The sequence below is a fragment of the Hyaena hyaena genome, unplaced genomic scaffold, assembly GCF_003009895.1.
Source record: "Hyaena hyaena isolate Hyena2069 unplaced genomic scaffold, ASM300989v1 scaffold_617, whole genome shotgun sequence".
Lineage (NCBI taxonomy): Eukaryota > Metazoa > Chordata > Mammalia > Carnivora > Hyaenidae > Hyaena > Hyaena hyaena.
This window is the reverse complement of record NW_024081251.1, coordinates 467,698-491,279: the sequence shown is the minus strand read 5'-3', so window position 1 is coordinate 491,279 and position 23,582 is coordinate 467,698. Positions and strand designations below refer to the sequence as shown.

At 39.6% G+C, this 23,582-nt stretch overlaps 1 protein-coding gene across 2 annotated transcripts in view; it reads left to right on the top strand.

Moving 5' to 3' along the window:
* Positions 1 to 23,582, top strand: part of PACRG (parkin coregulated) — a 489,147-nt gene that overhangs the window by 284,294 nt on the left and 181,271 nt on the right. The window contains exon 4 of one of the 2 annotated variants that reach the window (XM_039257450.1): positions 166 to 315. The exons of the other annotated variant lie outside the window; for it this stretch is intronic. Within the exon in view, the coding sequence (XP_039113381.1) occupies positions 166 to 315 (150 nt within the window). The remainder of the gene's footprint in view (positions 1 to 165; positions 316 to 23,582) is intronic. 2 annotated transcript variants of the gene reach the window in all.

Here is a 23,582-nt window from a genome sequence, read left to right as displayed (position 1 = left end):
GATCTTGTTTATAACATTAAAGGCTACAGTGCATCATTCAAAATTATAAAGTTTCATCCAGCTAACAGAATGCATTTCAACTAAGTGGTCTATGAATCGACTTCACCTTCATATTATAGAAATTAATGCATTTTATTTTCGGTGTGTTCCTTTCCTACCATATAGATGCCTTGAATCTTCGAAACCGACAGGTCATATGCGTCACCCTCAAGGTCCTCCAACATCTGGCTTTGTCATATGAGACGGTGGGTGAAGCTTTGGTGCCCTATTACCGTCAAATCCTCCCCATCCTGAACATCTTTAAGAATATGAATGGTGAGTGATCCCAGGAGTCAAATGTCTTCTAAGCCCTAAAAAAAAGGGAGTGGCTTGAAGTAGAGTTAATTAGCAACACATTTAGGATTTATTATTGCTTATAAACCAAGATCCATTTGGAGATCTAAATAGTGTGACTCCCACTATTCCCCTACCACTCCCTAGGGAAACAGTAAAATTAACAATTTCATTTATTACTCCTCACACGTACAGCTTACTTACTCATTACAGAAGCGCTGAAGCAGTTCTATAATCTTCCAATAATTAAATTGTAAAGTTTTTTTAATAGTCTTTTGAATATATTAGTAGGTTTTGAGTTCGTCCTTTCTCTTGGTAGGAATTCTACCTTTAGATACTCTCTGTTAAAATTGCAGTTTTTATTAGTTGGTTTAAAATGAATTTTTAAAGCAAAATTGTTAAAATATGGTACATGTGGAGAGCCTGGGTAGCTCAGTCAGTCAAGCATCCGGCTTTGGCTTAGGTCATGACCTCATGGTTAGTGGGTTCGAGTCTTGCGTCGGGCTCTGTGCTGACAACTAGCTCAGAGCCTGGAGCCTGCAATAGATTCTGTGTCTCCCTCTCTCTCTGACCCTCCCCTGACCACGCTGTCTCTCTCTCTCTCTCAGAAATAAATAAAACATAAAAATAAAATACAATACGGTACATGTGGCTTGGGAAGGGTTTTTTTTAATGTTTTTTATTTATTTATAAGAGAGAGACAGCATGAGCAGGGGAGGGTCAGAGAGAGGGGGAGATACAAAATCTCAAACAGGCTCCAGGCTCTGAGCTCTCCATCAACACAGAGCCCGACAAGGGGCTCAAACTCACAAACTGTGAGATCATGACCTGAGCTGAAGTCGGACGCTTAACCGACTTAGCCACCTAGGCGCCCCTGGGAAGTTTTAATAGATGTTCTCTTGTTTCTAAAAAAAAAAAAGATAACCTAGTTGATGGTGAGTGCTGATTATAAATGTATATGTCCTGATGCATTTATTTGTTTTAATTATTCTATAAGCTGTGGAAAGCACTGCTGAGCTCAGATGAATCTGATCTACCCTAACAAAGGCACTAGCAAGTTGCAGTGATCTGTTTGACAGTCAGTGGATATATATTTGTTCATTGGGAGACTGATTTCCCTTTTATGCCTCTTTGAAAAGATGTGACTCTAATTTTCTTTTATGTTGCTAACTTTGAATTTCCATACTTCTTATATGCACAATGTAAGTCAACACTTGAAGTTAATTCCTGACAGCCATGTAAATAAGTTAGCAATTTGGCGGAACAGTGCATGGAAATTTTGTGACATGATCTGTTCATGTACGTACAAGAAAAAAAATCAAACAAAAAAAATGAGCATTCCTGCCACATACAACTCCTTTGTTTGGAACCAACATTTTTTACAGTAATCATAAACTGCTATTAAAAGTCTCATTAATTAGGCAGATTCTTCAGGAAATCATGGAATCCTCCCAAAGTTTTTAGCTGTTTTTCAGTAGTAGGATCTACTTATATAGTCGATATTAGACATATTTAGTTACAAGGACTTCACCTGGAGTTATGGGAGCATAAGATGCTCATAATGGAGTGAGTGAGTTAATATCCATTCTGCAACATCTGAATGGCAGTAGACTTAGTGTGGACAGTTAGACAAGTTGGCTACTCTTTCAGGAAACTAAAAATTGCGTGTTAGTAACTGAATCCCTTGCGACCTAACAAACTGACAGTTTTAGTAACAGCATTTCTACTTCATGGAAAACGCTTGTTTAAATATTTTTGATTCAGAATTCATGGTTATACTGTAGAGCTGCACTGAATATCCATGGAGTTACAGAATGATTCCACGTGTACACATTGTTCAATTATGGTTCATTAAAGAGGTGCTGAGGTGCTAATTTAGTCTCTAGTTAACTTGTGAGAGACATGGAGATGGCAGAGATAAAGATGAAAGAGAGATGACAGAGAGACAGAATTACTTAAAAACTGGAAGATCAAGGAACAGCCACCCCCAAAGTCTCTGTTGTAGTTCACATTTTTGAAGTGTGTGATTAGCAAGTGTTTCCTCAGTAATCTTCGCCGAACCTGTGGTAAATGTACCATTACTATGTCCGTGCTTTCATCGTTAAAGTTGCCCCTCTGTAATTGCTTTCATATATAAAACCTCTGCTTCTGGGCCTGACTGTCACGGACGATGGTCACCCACCCATCCGCCCTTCTCACTTGAGCAGGAGCAGGGGCACTTACTGCTTTTGGTGTCCCGCGGCAGCATCTCGAACTCAAATCTAAGCATCATTATGTATCACATAAAAGAGGAAGAAGGGGGTGCCTGGGTGGCTCAGTGGGTTAAACATCCAATTCTTGGTTCATGGTCTCACAGTTCATGAGTTCAAGCCCCGCATCCGGCTCTGTTCTCTGTTCTGACAGAGCTTGGGATTCTCCCCCTCTCTGCCCCTCCCCTGCTCGCTTGCTTGCTTGCTCTCTCTCTCTCAGAATAAATAAATAACAAAACTGTAATAAAGCAAGATGAAAAAAGACAATTAAAATCTCCCTTATCCTCCAGGAAACCTGTAAAGAAGAATAAGTTAAGCCACCACAAAGAGATAAATCTCTAGATTATTAAACAAAAGCAATGGTTTTCTACATCCTTCTCGTACTTTTTATTTAATTCTTTAACTCACAGATGTTCACATGCTTAACAAAAGAAGTAATTAGCTTTAGGACTATATCCCTATTTAGATTGTATCAATGTGGGAATTTATAGTTTATACCGTAGCCTTAATTGGTCCCAAACAAGGTTAATTATTTTGGAACATTTCTCAGTGCATGCACCAGGAATTCCACATTCAACTGTTTTTCTGCTTAATATCTCTCTGACATTTGAGAGGAAAAAATATTAGCCTCAGCTTCATTTTCTACTTATCTTAGAAACCTGTCAGTACAATGCCAGAATGCAGTAAACTGTATTTCCAGAGGGTCATATTACAAAATGGGAGCATTCTAGCTATAAAACGTAAAACTATTGTTCAAAATGGCTGTATTCATGAAGATCAGGTTCTACCAAAAGGAGCATTTCACAAGATTTCCAGTTACAGTAGTATTTTTAGTATGGAAATAATTTAACTTTAATAGTTGAGTAAATCCCATTTTCTAATTATAGATATTCATATTCACAGAACTTTATATATACTTATTTAAGCAGATGTCTTTAGTAACAGTTATATTTATAAATAAAATTATAGTAGAAATTTATAGCATGTAACATCAGAAAAAAAATTCATCCTTAATTTCAGAGTATTTAAAACAATTTCACACATTTCTATGTTTCTTCTTTTTCCTACATTCACATAAATCAGTGTCTTGTTAAATTCAGATTGAATCAAACAGTCCCACCCCCAAATATTTTTTTTAGAATGAGGCCAGATACAAATGACAGAGAGAAAGAATGAATGAGGCAAAGAATAGTCCTTCAAATATAACGACCTCATTCTCTGTCAGTGTTCCCTCAAAGTGCAAGCTTTAGCTTACTTCTACTGACTAGTCCTTTTTTTTTTTTCTTGCAATTTCTGGGCTATTTTAATGTCAGATGGACTTGGTTGGAGATGAGCAGTGGGCTGAGTAGATGAGGGCTAGACAAACACCGAAGCAAGTGCGGGTGGTGAGGCACCCCAGGCCTGGAATCCCCACAGAGGACCGCAGGGCACCTGCTGCCAGGGCGCAGCCCCGATAGACATTTGCATAGGTAGTAAAACTCATAGCAAGACCCAGAAGTTTATTCCTGCCCTAAGAAAAAGGGTGGCTTTGTGTTTCTATGAATATTATTTTTTTGCAAGGTTTAATGAGTCTGAATTTTAACAGTTATAAAAACAACAGAAGTCTAAGATGCAAATTGTAATGCGGAATAGAGTAGCATCTTAGAGTCAGAAGACACAAATCATGTGACTTCTCTAAGCTTAAATTTCTTTTAAATTCTCCTAACTCATCTACGTAAAAGGTAATGGCACCTTTTTTTGTAGGATTGACGTGACAATTCAAGATAACGTGTCCATAGGCGCTTCATGTACAGCCTGGCCTTGACTGGGTATTAAATAAGATAGCCATACTCTCATACAACATTATAGAGATGTACAATATTATATATATCATTGTATGATGTTCTATACAAATATTGCAATACTGTACACATTATTACATCACGCCATGAATAGACAGTTGAATGTTTTACAACGTTGGTTGTGTAACTCACACCCTTGGCCCTTCCATGAGCCCATCTGTGAACACATACGCACTCCTGGTTCCCAGCCGGGGCAGTCCCTTTGCTTCAAAGGATTCATCTCTCCTCTGCCCAATGCCAGGTGGGTGACCAAGTAAGTTAAGGACTCTGGGATTCATTCAAGAATAACAGGTTTCCAAATCCATCTCTTCCTGACATGATCTTTAAGCTCGAATATGTGACTGATGTATTTGGAGAAAGTCCCATTTTAAAAGAAGAAGCCCGAGTGCAACAAATAGGGGGCCCCTGCATCACTATCCTCTTTGGAAGATCCAAAGTAGTATCTAAGTTTGAGCTTCTTTTCCTTAATTGTAAACAGTGGATTTTGGATATTTAAACCATGCTGTTTGTCCAGTCACTGCTTTGGGTGAAAGAGAAGGAAGAATTTCTATAATAGCAATTTCTTCTTTCCTGTGTTCTTTCACAAATGTTATTAAAGGTTACAGAAAATTAAGACAATAGGAATGTTTGATTTATAGCTTCCAGAGATGAAACTACAAAATTAATGGTGCAGTGTATTGCATTTGAGGAGCATGAAACAATAGATGGCATTAAAACGTTTATAGCTAAACTACGGGGCTCTGCCAGCAGATTAGAGCTATCCAATCAGTCTGCTTTCTGGAGGCGATCCTAATTTTGGTTCCTTTGTTTCCAACTGTGCCAGTGGTCCTGAAACAGTTGAGAAACTCCAGGCATCAGCGATTCAAATAGCACCCTGAGTATATGTCATGGAACCGTGAAAATAGATAAAGTAACCAAGTGACAAGTTTATGTGGATGTGGAAATCAAACATGGCCCCTCGTGTGTAGGTTTTTCCTAGGATAGTTATAGAATGTATGCCACTAGAGACTAATACAAGTCTATGGAAAAAGGGTTTTAAAAATTGCAATTCAAATTCAGACACAGTAAAACCTATAGGTGATGAGAATGCATTAAATTTGCAACATTTCAGAGTATTTGTACCAAGTCCTTGACCCTGAAGTTTAAGTAGTTTGGAAAGGCCAGAAACACTTGATTTCTGCTGGTAGTCATTTAGAACAACTTCTAATGAAAACCTACGTGTCCTCAGTCAACCACCTGATTCAAATTCTCCCAGAGTTTCTGTGACTCCGATGGGACCTTTTCTTAATGGTCCTTTAAGATGTTGAAGGGCACCTAGATGGTTCAGTTAGTCAGGCCTCCGACTTCGGCTCAGGTCATGATTTCACGGTTTGTGAGTTCAAGCCCCGTGCCAGGCTCTGTGCTGACAGCTCAGAGCGTCGAGCCTACTTGAGATTCTGTGTCTCCTCTCTCTTTCTCTGCCCCTCCTCCGTTTGTGCTGTCTCTTTCCCTCTACTTCAAAACTAAACAAACGTTAACAATTTTTTTTTAATGTTGATGAACTTTTGGGGGCTGATTGGGTGCCAAAAATGTCCTTGTTTTTTGTCTTGTAATTGACTTATATGAAGGTTATTTCACAGAGCTTTAAATTTAATTTTGGAACCAAGGTTTATTCCCTGTGGGATTCTGTCCAATTTTGAGTCTGACTTATATTTTGGAATTTACTTCCATATTTCCTTGAAATCATTAGGTTTTTTAGGTTTGAAGGCGATTGAATGTCCTAAACTTATTAAGGAACAGATTAGAACTACTGCCCTAGCCCCCATTCCTGCAAGTTAGATTTAGGACAATCTTGCGTATATCTAATGTCTTCTGGGTTCTTCCTCCACTCAGATTTTACTCACTCTCAAGAGGATCCTAGGATTATAAAAAAGCTGGAAGATGCACGTAGGGACCCTTTGGTCTGCACTTGTCTCCAATTTACTCAACTACCATAGTCCACCATAAGTTCTACAAGGTCAAAATGTTCACCCTGAGTTTCCTTTCTCCTGTGCAGATTGGGTGTAGTAACTTCGGAGAAGTAGGTGCTTAATAGGTATTTGTGTGGAATTTATATGCTAACCCAATCTGCGTGACCAATACTTGCTTATTCAGTCCTGTCTTAAGTAAGTAGCTTCAGTATTTCACGAAGTAACCTATTCTACTTCCGAAAAGAAAGGCACGTCCTACACTAAATTGAAATCTATGCCTAATATTCTATCCGACTTACCTGTCTAATCTCAACCACCTTGAATGTCTAATCCCTTTCCCAAATATCAGGACTTCAAATATATATATAACACTTTCCTTCCCCTTCAACCTTTGTTTCTTCGTGGTCATGGTCCCTACTTCTTCCAAGCATTCATTCTTTATGAGCAGGGCTTTCAAAATCTAAGGGGGCAGGGGCGCCTGGGTGGCTTAGTTGGTTAAGCGTCCGACTTCAGCTCAGGTCATGATCTCACGGTTCGTGGGTTCGAGTCCCGCGTCGGGCTCTGTGCTGACTGCCAGCTCAGAGCCTGGAGCCTGTTTCAGTCTGTGACCCCCTCTCTCTCTGACCCTCCCCTGATCACCCTGTCTCTCTCTCTCTCTCTCTCTCTCTCCTAGAAATAAATTTTAAAAAATTAAAAAAAAAATCTCAGGGGGTGGGGAGGGAGGACCCATATATCTGCAGACACTGATAGCTCTGGTTGTCTGAGAGCAGCCCCGGGGACAGAAGTCAAGACTGCTCGGTCCTTACGGATGCACCTTGCATGTGCTCAGCCTGTCAGATGGCCCTAACCATTCACCATTTTGAAATCTGTGAATGCTTATTGAATAAATTTCCTCTTCACTCAGACTGCTTCATTCAAGGGTTTGTTTTGTGCTTTTTTTCTTTTTAACCCAATTCACTTGTAACAAGTCCATTTTGGTGGCAGGCAGATACTAGAAATTGGCCCTGCATCTGTTCTTCTGTATAGACCTCCCTGGTTGCATCCGCCAAGAGGCAAAAATTATTCTCAGAGTTGTCTATCTGTATCTAGAAACACACGTCCTGGCAGCCTGATGACCAAGGAAATCAGAATCCAGTTCTGAAGGCTGTGTGTTAGTTTTTCAGGGATGCCCAAACAAATAAACACAAACTGGGAGACTTAAAAAACAAATTAGTGGCCTTGCAGTTCTGGAGGCCAGCACTCAAGGCCAGTAGGACCACACTCTCCAAGTGTCCAGAGAAGAATCCATTCCATGCCTCTCTCCTTGCTCCTACCTTGACTCATAGATGCACCACTCCAGTCGCTGCCTTCACCTGCACGTGACCTTTCCCCCTGGGTGTCTGTCTCTGTGTCTCTTCTCTTTGGAAAAGCACAGAAGTCCTTGTAAGGGTTGGGTTAAGGGCCCACCCTTCTCCAGTATGACCTCATGTGAATTAATTACATCTCAACGACCCTATTTCCAAATAAGGCCACATTCGGAGGTTCCAGAAAGGATGTGAATTTGGGAGGACGCTATTCGACCCAGGACATACTGTCTAACTGTCTCCCAGGGTGCATGGAGATAAAATCCCATCCTTCTAAGCAAAGCCTGAGGTTTTGTGTGCCTTCCGCTCCCTCACAGTTGTCATAACTGAATGTGGACTCCCGCTTTCCACAAGTGCTACTCATTTTCCTTCCAGCAGAAAGGGTTTGTTGAGTTAAGAAAGGGTCTAAGTAAGTGAGAGCACGGGAGATGGCAATGACCTGATATTGTTTTCCTGCAGTAACGTTGCAAACTCAGCAAACAGGGGAAGCAAATACTTCCCCGGCTCAGGGCGCTGCCAAGGGAACCCCGGAATCACCCAAGGGGGCTGCTTCCATCAGCCTTCCAGGGGACCCAGGGACCCACCCAGGGCAGTGGCCTGTGCCACCTACATGCCTTCTTGTCCCTGTCCAGCCAGCAGGGCGAAGGGGTCGGGCCACTTTGTGATTGTGCACAAGGACAGGTGGACCAGTACGTGGAAACAAGAAATGGGCTAGTGTTTAAGACCAAAGGCTCTGACGTCAGGTTTCCTGGGTTTGAAACCTGGCTTGAGGTTAACCAGCTGTGTGATCTTCAATGGGCTATATAACCACTCTGTGCCTCGGCGTCCTTAATTTGGAAAGCAGTTTGTTTGGACGACTAGAGAGAGCTCACTGACCTGCAGGGAGCAGCGAGGGGTCGCTTTGTTGGGGTGTCAGTGGCGTGACAATGAAGGGAAGGGAGGGCGGACCATGAGTGAAGTCACTCTGCAAACCAGCGGGCAGTAGGGATATGTGGCTTCCGTTGCCTGCCTCACGACTTGTGGAGAAAACTGTGTCGATGTGGCTTCGTGCGGTCCTTCGGAGAAAATTAATGAAATCTATCAGAATTAATATGATAATTTGGTAAGGTGATTAGGCGCAACATGAATTTCCAAGAATCAATATCTCTTCTTACAGGCCAGCAGTCAGAAACACAACACAACACTTGCGTGACCACCCTAACCCCAGTCCCCGGGCTCTCAGGAGCTAGCACCCGTTTTTCCTCCCGAAGTGAATTCAGACATCACGCCCGCTCAGAAACCTTCCCCAACCTGGCTGGGACTAGCGGAATGAATTGCTCTCTCTGCTAGGCTTTGCTATAGATTCTGTCCTCTGTCTCCCCATCTAGCTGGTGGGCCCAGAGGCAGGGAGAGGGTTGGGACAGCTGGCTGTTTGCTCAGCCTGCCAAACCGCGTTCAGAATCTGTGGGCTGTCAGCCCTCACACCCACTCTGAGCGACTCCAGAAAAGATCACCACAAAGAAGGATGTGATTCCAGCTGGTTCGCAGTCCTTGGCCAGTATTATAGCCCCACTGCGAGCCTGATGCTGGCACATTTCTGAGCAGGAGATTTCCACCAATCCAGCGAAGGCCTTTAAGACATGCGAGAGAAATCTGTATAATATGCTTTAATGTATTTAAAAGCTCAAGATGGGCCCCAAATGAGCAAGCATGCAAATATTCGCCCAAGAGAAAACAGTGTTCTTTTCTATTTTTGCAACAGAAAGTTTTACTTAGTCTGGGCGAGAAAGTGCACAGTGATTTCTAAAGCTTTAATTTAAGGAGGCTCCTATATTCGGCCAGATCATAATTTATACTTTTTAAACCACCTAAAATATCATCTATGGATTTGTAGATAATTAAGGCCTCATTCTCATTTTCCTTTATATGCAAATCTTCCAGGAGCGCCAACAAATGACTTTTTAGAGGCCTCTATATGGACATTGCAGAGAAAATAAGAATGTCACCAGTGTAATTGTTATATTGAACAGTCACTATTCATGACATAATTAAAAGGCAAGTTTAAAAGGGAACTGGAAATAAAATATAAGCTTTATTCAGTGGGGGAGCCTTTCCCTGGCTGCATAAAACTTAACAGGGGCCTTAATTGTTCTACTCACTCGAGAGATCAAAGGCACTTTGAGTCACACAATTCCAGTGCTTGGAATCACTTCTTTAACAGATTGATCAAAACTCTGAACTTGATTTGCCTTCACATGTTCTCCACCCTACCCCCCCCACCCCCTGCCACGGCGATCTGTTCTGTGCTGGGAGCAGGCAGCGGACACCAGGCGTGTCCCTTCCATTTCTCTGCTGGTACGTTGTCATTCTCTACAGACTTGTCCCCAGGGGTTCTGTCCCCCAGGGTGCCAGGGTGGGGGTGAGGAGAGGGGCGGCTCTTACAGCCGAAGCTGTGCTCAGGTGGCATCACACCCACTCCCTGGGCCTGGTGGCGGTTAGGGCAGGTTCTGTCCTGCGGAGCATGGCTAGCGGGTCCTGGGTGATCTTGGCACTGTGGGGTCGCTCTCCATCCTGAATGTTCTCCCTGGCCCTCAGCCTCCCTCTTCCCTCAGCTAGGCTGTTTCCTGCACTCCCCTCAGCTTGCTGTGCCCCGGATCCCTCTGTTCTTCTGGGAGGCACCGTTACACGGGTTGGAAGTGACCTCGCAGGGCCCTCCCGCCCATGGGGAAAGCGTACTTGCCCATCCTGGGCACTGGGAGCCCAGGCCCTCAGCCCAGCTGTCCAGGCCCCACTGGGTTCTCAGCCATGACAGAGCCCCAAGACTTCGTTTTGCTCCACTGCTGGGAATGCGTTTAAGACTCTCCAGATGGTTCTACCAGCAGAGCACAGAGAGCGCCCTTCAAAGAAATCTCTTCATTGTCTTCTCACCCCCATCTGCTCTCTTTAGAAGCCCTCCTCTGTCCAGCTGGGAAACTGGTCCCCTAAACTCCCGCAGGCCTGCTGCTGACAAAGTACCCAGGTCACTGGGGGCGGGGGTCCCCATTTTGGCTCCCTGACCCACCGGCGCTGGTTTACTTGAGCCAAACACAGAACTGTAGGAGGAATTTTCCCCTCAGCGTGAAATTAGCTGTCCGTTTTTATTGTCTTCCCCAAAAATCTATACTTTTCACATTGACAGGATGGAATGTATATAGCTCAGCATAAGCTTAACTATCAATGGAGAAGGATGGAAAAATATAATGCACATATTTCCTTAGAAAAATTGCAAATAGTATTTGATGTTCCTTTGCCTGCCTGCCGCCTGTATTGTACCCTCATGTGCATCTTGAATTAATGTTCTGAGTAATAAGGAAAAAGTAATATGGTAGCAATGCTGTTATGACTAAGTTTTCTTCGGATCTTTCCAAGATCAATTTGATTTTCTCCGTCTTGAAATACAGCACTTTAACATGAGCTTTCCGTGAGCCTATTTATATCCATCCCGAGATGGTGGTGAACCAAACATGACTCTCCATTCAGCAACTCTTAGATGTTACATGCCTCTTACAACTTTCCCTCTGCTTCCCCCAAATAAATCCTGCATTTATCTTAAACTTTATTTAAGCCCTGAAGTGATCCTCATCCTAAACTAAAAAGCTAACTATTAATATAATATTGAAATTTTCAAACAAGAATGTAGTTGGGTCATAATAATAATCTCCCACTATTTTTAGCTTTGTTTTTACCTGTAGGCAAGATGGATGTTTATTTATGCACAGGAAGGGTTTTGAGGAGTTTACAGCTCTTCTAGCAGAAATCAATGGATTTTATACATGCTTGTATGTGAGTGTGTTTATATATTATAAATATGGTAAACAACTACTTAATCAGATGGATGAGATGTAGGTCTGTCTAGAAGCAGTGGAATATATGTTATCCCTTCAGAGTTTCCTAAAGTCTGTAAATATAGAATGATGTAGTCAGAGAGAAGCAGTACAATATTTACGCTTTTGTGATGAACAACTAAAATTTCTGAAGCAACTTCCATGAAGATTTTATGCAACCATGGAATGAGGGGAAACAGTGTGATGCCAGGTCCGTCAAAACCTGCCGGCATGCCCACCTTTATTTATACACCTGCCAAGCGTTCTGTTATTGCTGTGGAATCCTGGGCCTTCTTGCCCTCACCAGCTCTAGACCAACAGAGGCAGGCTAACTCCAAAAGCTTAGAACGCAATGTGGTTTCTACTGGCTATTTAGGAGATGTCAAAGATAGGACCATGTCGTACATATTCATTGATTCATTGAAAAAGAAATTATTGAGTGCTTACTGTATGCCAACATAGCAAAGCCTCCTAAAAATCCTTAAGAGACTGAAAGCATGCTGCATGAAGCCATTTTCCATTTATGAAATCCATCAAATCCATTTTCCATTTATCAATTCCTCACAGCCTTACCCCATGTGCGTGAGTCAACACATACCTCTCCAGGATACCTGTAGAGTAAAGGTGGTATCCTGTACCCTGAAGAAACAAGCCAGCTGTCAGTTCCTTAGGACCATTCACCCTCCCCTTCTGTACTCTTTAATACCTTGACCCTGAGATCAGGGCATGAATTTGGAAGAATAAGACCCAGATGTGGTGGTTGACTTGTTGAGATGGCTCAGTTTTCAAGAAGAGGGAGCTTAGGTTTAGTGCATTGTCTTAGCAAATGAAGCAGAGAAGACATAGAACAAAGTTTCAAGTTACCGACCATCACCATTACTTCTTTGAGAAAAATGGGAATGTCCCCTTCCTTAGTCCTAGCTGTACACTGTCCATTCCTGGGAAGATTCTGGAAGACTCCCTATCTAGGCAATCTCCAAATATTATTATCTGGGAGGGGGTTTGGGTTTTATTTTGTGGGGTTTTTTTGGTTTAGTTCTTGTTTTATTTTGTTTGTAGTTTTATTGATATATAATTGACACGTCACATATAAGTTTAAGGTGTACAAGATAACAATTTGATACATATTGCTAAATAATTACTGCAATAAGTTCAGTTAACATCCATCCCCCCATATAATTACCTTTTTTCTCCTTGTGACGAAAACTTTTAGGACCTACTCTTAGCAACTTTCAAATACACAACACGGTATTGTTAACTATGGTCACTAAATATTGTTACTGGCTATCTCTGAAGAGTTTCTATATGCAATTTTTGCTGCATCTTTGCTACAAGCACCTTTGTGTGTAATGTTTGCTAAATCCTTGCTGAGGACTACATTATGATATGTATATCATATTTACAAACCCAGCCAAAAAACATTTGAGATTATTAGTCCTGAAGCCACCAACCAAGTGGATTTGAGACCCCACTCAAATACATATGATACAGGCCATGGAGGACAGGACACCATCTGGTGTCTTTTCCATCACCAGGGCAGCCTAACAGACCCAGTGTTTCTCCAATCTAGTAGACCTAATAGGATCAAACAGCAATAAGCCTGAAGCTGGGGTCTTTTCCCATATCTTAGTATCGTAACTAGAATGGAAATTCCATGAAAGCAGGGACTTTTGCTTCTTTGTCACTGCTTTATCATCAGCTTAAGAACAGTTCCTGGTGGTTCCAGAGTTCAGTGAATATTTCTCGAATAAATAGATATGGATAGATGGTATATTTGTCTTCTGTTGCTACCATAACAAACTACCACTAATCTAACAGCTTAAACAGTACCCACCCATTATATTACTGTTCTGTAGATCAGAAGTCCAGTGGGTTTGGCAGGGGAATATGATCGGACTCCAACAAGGCTGAAGTCAAGATGTCAGCCACCCTGAATTCCTTACAGATGTGCTGGAGAAAGATCCGCTTCCAAGCTCATTCCAGTTGTCGGCAGAAATCAGTTCCAGGCATTTGTAGGACTGGGGCCCTTGTTTCCTGGCTGTTTGTCAACAGAGGGTAGCTCTCAACTTGTAGAGGCTGCCCACCTTCCCTGGTTCATGGCCCCTTCATCTTCAAAGCCAACAATGGCCGGTCAGGTCCTTCTCATGCTTCCAATGCCTCTGACTCCCCTTCTGCTACATCTCAACTGTTTTCTGCTTTTAAGGGCCCAAGTGGTTACATACCCAGCTAATCTTGGGTAATCTTTTAAAGTCAGTGGATTAGTAACCTTAATTCTGTCTACAAAGTCCCTTCACAGCAGTATCCAGACTAGTGTTTGATTAAAGAATAAGAGAACAGGAATCTTGGGGGACATCTTTAAAACTGTGTCGTTGGAAGAAGTCATCCAGAAGTTGATACCAAGGCCATGACTGGGACCTTGAAGTATATGTTCAAAAGGTTATAAAATTAATCAGAAACACTTTGTGACTATAGCTCAGCTCTACACTCCCATGTTAAACTCGGAGAAGCCTGAGGATGTGTAAAGCCTTGAAGGAGTGTAAGACATGGGGTTTAAAGACTTTGTCATTTCAGAGTTGAGCCACATTATCTAATGATTCAGTGATTTATATATAAGTGGAGAACAAAATCAAGAGGTTCATTTCAACACATCTTTTAAAAGATTCGCCAGAAAGAAAAAAATAACATCCCCGGCAGAATTCAACCTGCCTATTGGCCAGTGGTGTTCTCTGTTTACCTCATGGCTCCATGTCACAGACAGTACATTTCATTTCCTTCATGGTTTCATCAGCATTACCCAAAATACCCACAGGCCAGCAGCACAAAGGACAGGGAAGTATTATTTTTGGAACTGTTATCCTTGCTTTACAAATAAAGAAGCTAAGAATTGGATCAAATGACTTGCCTATGGTCGCATAACAGAAATGAGCCACAGCCAAGACTTAAAAGACAGACTCTACATTCAAACCTAAGTGACAGATACTCTGAAAATGTAAATTGCTCTGCCAGAAATGGTGGTTCTGAGGCAATTCTGATACACAGGTTTCTTTTATTTAATGTACTGAGGTAAATGGAGGTTTCATTGATCCACTTTAACAATTATTATGTGCTGTCAAATCGAAGCATCTGTTGTTGATCTTCTCCACAAACTCACATGCATCATAAAGCAAAAATATTTGCCTGTCATCAATTTCCATTGTGGAGTCATGATCAATAGCTTGAGTAAAGCTCTGAACACAGAAAACTGGCAGCAGGTTCACCTGATTAAAAGCATGAAACATAGAATATTAGCTACTTCTCTAATATAGTTCCACTCTTTTTGCCAGAAGGCATTCAAATATGTCTTTTTTTTATTTAAGTAACCTCTGTACCCAGCATGGGACTCAAACTCACAACCCCAAGATCAAGAGTCCCATACTCTACTGACTGAGCCAGCCAGGTGCCCCTTAATCTACCTTTTTTTAATACATTGATACTTCTTCTCACAACCATCGATAAAAACAGTGTACTTAGTATAATCTCCTTCTGGACCAAGCCTTCATGGAAAAAAAAAGTTATTCCCTAGAGTACATTTCAAAAAATATGTTTGAAAACATCTTACCAAATATCATCAAATCCACGATGTAGTCAAGTGTTAAAGATAAGCTATATTTTATGCAGTCCCGAGAAAGAAAAAGTATTGCCAGTTTAACTGTGATACAGTATAAGCATCCTGACTAAGAAACGTAAAAAATGTGACTTACTGAAATATTTTTAGTCTAATCCAACTTGCAGAGTGAGGTATCAACTATCTCAAACATGGAAGAGAAATGATCATGAATGGAGTGAACATTATACACTACACACTCTCTGAGATTTTCTGGAGGGTATTCACTAACCTAATCTTGCAACTGCCGTATAAAGCAAGTATTAAGACTGGTTTAGAGATGAGAGAATTCAACTTAGAAAATTTTACTGTTTTGCTCAAGGACACTCAGGAGCAGAAGTGATTCACATTCAAATTGGTTTGATTCAAAATGTATTCTTCTTTTTTCATTTTTTAAATTAAATTCCAGTTAGTTAATATAGTGAAATATTAGTTTCAGGTGTGGAATTTAGTGATTCATCACTTACATACAATACCCAGTGCTCATTGCAAGTACCCTCCTTGATATCTATCATCCAGTTTAGCCCATCTTCCTGCCCACCTCCTCTGCATCAACTCTTCTCTATAGTTAAGAGTCTCTTATGGTTTATCTCCCTTTCTTTTTTTCCTCTCTTGTCATATGTTCATCTGTTTTGTTTCTTAAATTCCACAGAGGAGTGACATCATATGGTAGTTGTCTTTCTCTAACTGACCTTATTTCACTTAACATATTGGATGTGGCAAGCTTTCATTCTTTTTTATGGCTGAGTAATATCCCATTGTGTACACACACATACACACACACACACACACACACACACAAACACACACACCTCACATCTTCTTTATCCACTCATCAGTCAATGAACATTTGGGCTTTTTTCATAATTTGGCTATTGTTGATAATACTGCTATAAACATCTGGGTGGTACATGTATTCCTTTGAGTCAGCATTTTTGTATCCTCTGGGTAAATACCTAGTAGTGCAATTGCTGGATCATAGGGTAGTTCTATTTTTAACTTTCTGAGGAACCCCCACACTGTTTTCCAGAGTGGCTGCACCGGTTTGCATTCCCACCAAGAAGACAAGAGTGCTCCCCTTTCTCCGCATCATTGCCAACATCTGTTGTTTTCTTTGTTGTCAATTTTAACCATTCTGACAGGTGTGAGGATCATATCTCATTGTAGTTTTGATTTGTATTTCCCTGATGATGAGTGACATTGAACATCTTCTCATGTGTCTGTTAGCCATCTGTATGTCTTCTTTGGAAAATGTTTATTCATGTCTTCTGCCCACTTTTTAACTGGATTATTGGTTTTTGGGTGTTGAGTTTTGTAAGCTCTTGACATATTTTAGATATTAACCCTTTATCAGATATGTCATTTGCAAATGTCTTCTCCCATTCCAAAGGCTGCCTTTTAGTTTTGTTTATTGTTTCCTTCACTGTGCAGAAGCTTTTATCTTGGTGAGCTCCCAATGATTTATTTTTGCTTTTGTTTGTCAGGAGGACATACCTACTAAGTAGTTGGTGCGGCTGATGTCAGAGGTTACTGCCTGTGTTCTTCTCTAGTATTTTGATGGTTTCCTGTCTCATATTTAGATCTTTCATCCATTTTGAATTTATTTTTGTATATGGTGTAAGAAAGTGGTCCAATCTCATTCTTTTGCATGTCGCTATCCAATTTTCCCAGCACCAAGTGCTAGAGACTGTCTTCTTTTCCATTGACTATTCTTTCCTGCTTTGTCTAAAATTAGTTAGCTGTATAGTTGTGGTTTCCTTTCTGGGTTTTCTATTCTGTTCCCTCAATCTATGTATCTGTTTCTGTGCCAGGACCATATTGTCTTGATTACTACAGCTTTATAATATAACCTGAAGTCTGGAATTGTGTTGCCTCCAGATTTGCTGTTCTTTTTCAAGATTGCTTTGGCTATTCAGGGTCTTCTGTGGTTCCATACAAATTTTAGGATTGTTTGTTCCTGCTCTGTGAAAAGTGCTGGTGGTATTTTATCAGGGATTGCATTAAATGTGTAGATTGCTTTGGGTAGTGTAGACATTTTAACAATATTTGTTCTTCTGATCCATTAGCATGGAATGACTTTCCATTTCTTTCTGTCACCTTCAATTTCTTTCCTAAGGATTTTATAGTTCTCAGAGTACAGATCTTTTACCTCTTTGGTTAGGTTTATTCCTAGGAAACTTACGAGTTTTGGTGCAGTTGTAAATGGGATCAATTCCTTGATTTCTCTTTCTGCTGTTTCTTTATTGGCATATAAAAGTACAAGAGATTTCTGTACCTTGATTTTGTATCCTGTAACTTTACTGAACTCATGTTTCAATTCTAGCAACTTTTTGGTGGAGTCTTTTGGGTTTTCTACATAGGGTATCATGTTATCTTCAAATAGTGGAAGTTTGCCTTCTTCCTTGCTGATTCAGATGGCTTTTATTTCTTTTTGTTGTCTGACTGCTGAAGCTAGGACATCCAGTACTATGTTAAATGACAATGGTGAGACTTGACACCTCTGTCCTGTTCCTGATCATAGAGGAAAGGCTCTCAACTTTTCCCCACTGAAGATGATATTAGCTGTGGGTCTTTTCGTATATAACCTTTACAATGTTGTGGTATGTTCCTTCTATTCCTACTTTGTTGAGGGTTTTTATCAATAAAGCATGCTATACTTTGTCAAATGCATTTCTTCATCTATTGAGAGGATCTTATGGTTCTTATCCTTTCTTTTATTAATGTGGTGTATCATGTTGATTGATTTGTGAATATTGAACCACTCTGCAGCCCAAGAATAAATCTCACTTGATCGTGGTGAATAATTCTTTTAATGTACTTTTGGGTTCAATATGCTAGTAACTTGTTGAGAGTTTTTGCAGGGATAGTTCTCCTTTTTAGTAGGATCTTTGCCTGGTTTGGGAATCAAGGTAATGCTGGCCTTGTGGAATGAGTTTGGAAGTTTTCCTTCCAGTTCTATTTTTTGGAACAGTTGGAGAAGAATAAGTGTTAACTCCTTTTTAAATGTTTGCTAGAAAATATTTTGAAAATAATTTAAAAAAATAAGGGATGCCTGGGTGGCTCAGTCAGTTAAGCTCCGACTTCGACTCAGGTCATGATCTCATGGTTCGTGGGTTCAAGCCCCACATCGGGTTCTGCGCTGACAGCCAGCTCAGAGTCTGGAGCCAGTTTCAGATTCTGTACCTCCCTCTCTCTCTGACCCTCCCCTGCTCATGCTGTCTGTCTGTTTCTCTCTCTCTCAGAAATAAATAAAAAACGTTAACATTTTTTTAAATAAATAAATAAATAAATGTTTGGTAGAATTCCCCTGGGAAGCCACCTGGTCCTCAACTTTTGATTACTGATTCAATTTGTTTTCTAAAAAGGCTAGAATCTCTTTTTTTCCTGCTTATAGCTCCTTAGCCACCATATCTACCCATTTCTTGGGCATGGAACAAGATGATAAAGAGAGTAGAGATCAGTCTGTAATTCAGAATACTTGGTACATTATAACACTAATATCCATAAAAAATGCATACCCAAATTAGATAACTAGGATCTGCATGACTGTGGGCATTCACATGAGTTTTTAAAAACAAAGAAATTTGGGGGGTACATTACTCATGCAAATATAGATGTATCTCAGTTTCTATAGTGTTCTTTACAAAACACTGGTAGTCAGTAAACTTACCTTGTGAAACCATTTATATCTTTCATTCTTCACTAAAAATTATTATTTTTTATTTCAAAAGATCTTTAGAATAATAAATTTTGAGTCATAACCCTAAATAAATAGAACTTTAGTTCTTTATAAGGAAAGTAGAACAAAATGATAGCATCACAGTGAAATTGGGAGAGTAGGATGGAATAGGTATTATAAGAACAGTTTAGCTATAGTTATTGTAATAGACAATGCAAAGAAATTTGGTGTCCACATAACAAATTAAGTACTTAGTAGCTGCTAAACTATATATGCAATTGACACTTAATTTTATTAACTCATTGTTCAATAATCTTTCCTTGTTTGGTTAATTTGTATTGTTTTTATTGGCTATCAGAATTACTTACTGAATCACAATCTTTTTTTAATGATTATTTATTTATTTTGAGAGAGATAGCCCCCAAACATGCACAAGCTGGGGAGGGGCCAACAGAGAGGGGGAGAGAGAATCCTAATCCCAATCCCGCTGTCAGTGCAAGGTCCAGTGCAGGGCTCTATCCCACAAACCATTAGATCATGACTTGAGTTGAAATCCAGAGTCGGACACAAGCAACTGAGCCACCCGGCACCCCCACAATTCTTATCCTAACTAATCACATCGTTCTTGCAACAACTGGTCCAATAACTGTAGGGATGTGGATTAAAAAATCACTCTTGCCACTCACTCTCCATTTATTTTTCCAGGCCAGTATTCTGAGTTAAGCGCAGTTGTAGATTACATGGAGGACAGTGCTCTCCTAATCTTGACAACTCACAGAACAAGTGTTCTTCTACTATCTATGAAGTAGTCTAACATGTGACATTTATCTGTATTTATCAGTGCATTCTAGAAAAGTGTTTCTATGAACCAATTTCTGAAAACCAGTCTACTTTTTTCTTGGACTTTCTGCCCACTTTTATAGAAAATTGATTGCACTATTAAATTTCTCTTAGTTTCCCATATTTTAAAAAGAAAGCATAATTCATTCCAAATAAAACCTTTCCAGGGTAATAACCACTTAGCATATAAATGATTTTGGTATTGATATAGCTAAGTTTCTCTAAATAAATAATTTCCATGCCCAGTGCATAATATACCAAGCATGCCTGTTACATGACAGTTTTGTAATGCAAGAAATTTCATTATAAAAACCTGTGAGATACAATCTAACACATTTGAAGAATTAACACTCTCAGATTGCAATTGCAAGATAAGTTCTAATTACTGTTTAATTTCTTGGTTGAAAATCTTTCGCATATGTGTAATGTAAAATTGACTAAAATTATGCAATTAATATTATTAGCATTTAGCCCTTCATTTTGGAGCTACAATGACATAATTTGTTTGGCTCAGAAAGTGTTCAACCAGAAAAAAAAAGTGCTCAACGTTTGGAAAGTTTAAAAAGGGCCCTTAATATCGTTAACTAATGTGAAAGTTGCTAATTTGTAAGTAGCAACTCGCTCAACATTGAGTCGTTGGAAAAACATGGTATCTTCTGTAGAAGGTAGGCTGTTTGAAATGTTTTATGACAGAAAGATAAACATTTTTAAAGAATTCTGCTATCAAGACCATGAATTAATATGCAGTGTTGTGACACGAACCTGATCTTTGTCAAATCCAGTATCGAAAGTTAGAAATCTCCTCTTAAAAACTGATGTGTTCTTAGAATTGATTACTTGCCTCAACTACTTCTTTCATAACATAAATCCTAGGAAATTGTTCTGCCAATTATATTTCTAGGGTGGCTATTCCTATTTTTAATGGGTTTATTTACTTATTAATTTGTCCCCAGGTTGTTGTGGAGTTTCTTTGCATTATTTAACTGTCTTAACAATAGCTAACAGTTATTCAGTGTTTTCCCTGTGCCAGATATAACTGGCATCAGATTAATTGGGCTAAATGCTTTTCAGAATCATCTCAGTTAATCCTCACAAACTCAAGAGGAAGAAAGCATTCTCCATCTAATTTAACTGATGAGGAAATGAAAGCAGAGAGATTAAGTAATTTGCACATTGTCAGTTAGTAAAATGGCAGTGATAGCATTGTTGAAATGGAAAGAGGAACAAAAAGTGATAACTTCTATAGTTTACCCTGCTTCATGAATACTCCGTGTTTCTGCTGCACCTAATTACTTATCTCATTACAGTGTATTAGACAAGCCATTCCAATATATTGATTTCATCATCCAGTGTTTAAACCGTCCCTGTTCAACAAATAGCACCTCTAAACCTGCTTTTTTTTTCTTTTTAATTCTTGCTCCTAAATGAAAAGAAATAGTGTCCAATACCAATTATATACTATAATTTATCTTTTTAAATACCATACGTGGGACTGATCTTGGACAAAAATTAGGTCTAAATTCTATATTTATGCAATAGGTTGACATTTTTCACCCAGCTATAGTTTATAAAGGGTTTTAGTAAATAGATAACATACACAATAATTAAGGCTTTTATTGCACAGATTATATATTCAATAACTACTCTTTTATAGCAGTTAGAGCATGCATAGAGTTTTGCTGAATTTATAACTCCAACCTAAGAAAAAAACTAGTTGTACATAATATGGAGAGTTTTTAGAAGTGAGAAATGTTATCCCAGAGTGTCTAGTTCTTCATGTTGTTCATTCTTTGTGTAAAAAGACAATTTTGCTGACAGTGTTAGGTTTTGCACAGAAGGCCTCATCGTCAGCAGGACTTAACTTGAGACAATTCAAGACAATTGCAAGAAATGCACTTTAGAAAGAAGAGTTTGTGAGATTTGTCCACTGAAAGATGTGAATTAATTATAACTTGGAGAGAAGGAAAAAACACTAATGTTACTTTTCATACATTTGGGGAAGATGCGTTGCTAATAATGATCAAGAAAACAGTCATTCCATCTAAATTATGGAGTGGTAGACCTTTAGCTTGCAATATTTGCTTATTTTGAGATAAAGAGAGAGAAAAGAAAGAGAAGTACAATGATCTTGATTCAAACCACAGAAGGAATTTCTGGAGATGGAAAGATTAAATTTGAAATCAGAAGGACTTGGGTATGTTTTAATCAGACAGATTAAAATTAAACCAGAAGGACTCAGATTTTTATGTATATATATACACAGAAAATGTATAGAAGAAATATCAAGTAAAGCCATCCATTTTAACTGTAGGTATAAGGCAGAGGTGCATTGAAAATCAAGGCCCCAAAATGTAATATAGATGACAAATATGTGTCTCGAATATATCAGATTTAGAAGGGCCTTATTCCATATTCAGTGAGCCTCTTAATATAACACCTCTCAGTAAACTGGAATCTGACCTCTGCTTAGACCCCCTGATCACATGATACTCACAGGACCAGAGTGTAACTAATGCCATTTTTGAACATCTTAACTGATAAAATTCTTTTCTATATTTAACCAAAGTCTTCCTTGCCGTTATTTTTTTCCACTTTGGTCTTCATTATATTGTGTATTCCTTACTCAAAGTGCCCCCCTCCATCCAGACCCTTCACTTCATGGGCCTTGGTGAATATTCTTATACACCCTTCTTTTGATTTATTGATTTTGAATAATATGTACTTTTCTTCATCATGTCCTGAATTAAGACTCAGCCTTAATTATTTCCTCGTGCTGACTTTTCAAGACAACGTCTATGTGCTGTGCTTTCACTCCCTTTGTTTTTCCTCCTGTCTATTGGTTTCTCCAAAATCCTAACGCATTGTTTAAAATGTGTGTTTTTTCTTATACAAGTTTGCATTTCAAATTATACCATGTCCTAGATGTTTGGGAATCCTGTATTCCTCATAAAGTAAAACATTAATAATAACCCTCTGTTACCTAAGTTTTAGATTTGGCATAAGTGATGCTGCTTGAGGCCAAAGTCATCCACACACACAAATTTAATAAATGTAGGTGGTCCCTTGTCTCCACAGTATGAAACTTAGGTCACCGTTTTGGCCCGAAAGCAAAATATCATTGGCAGAACACTCCAGCAAACATGCTGACATCTTGATTGTTTTCCTACCTTTGTGCTTATTATCATTTTATTGGATAGCCTCGCTGGCCAGATTCAGTGACATGTTTCATATTGCCAAAGAAAGTCTGTGATTGTATGTACAACAGCTTCTTTAAAAAATCAGATGTTGTAATAGTTCCACATTTTCTTTCCCTTGCCTTCTGAAATTCAATCACTTGCCAAACTTATTGCTTTTCCATTTGCAACTTTGCTTCTACCCCACTACCAGCCGTCTCCACTGCCACGGCTGTAGTTCAGGGCATCACTGCCATACCTTGTCTATTACAGTAAATTCCCCTGCTCTCCATGCAGCAAAAATCTCAAATATGGTTCCACCTCAATTTGGGAAACCTCCCTCACCACTCTAAAAGAACACAGGCCAAGGATGTGCCAGTAGACTGTAGTTTTCTTTTCTTTCTTCTTAAGTATTTCTATCTTCATAGTCACATGACATTATATCTTAGTGCTGTCTATCAGGGAAAGATGAACGTTCAACTCCATAAGCAACTCCTCCTCCCCGTGCTCTGAAGGGTCAGCATGCATGCTTTGGGGATAAATGACACCTTTGCCAAAGAAGACAGGGCGACCATGTCAACTGATTGAGTGTTCAGAGAGAAACCAAAAGGATTTCTCATTTCAAAAAATTCTTTACCTTATTCGCAATGTGCACGGGGACCTCATCTGTGGTGCTCTGAAAGCTGCTGC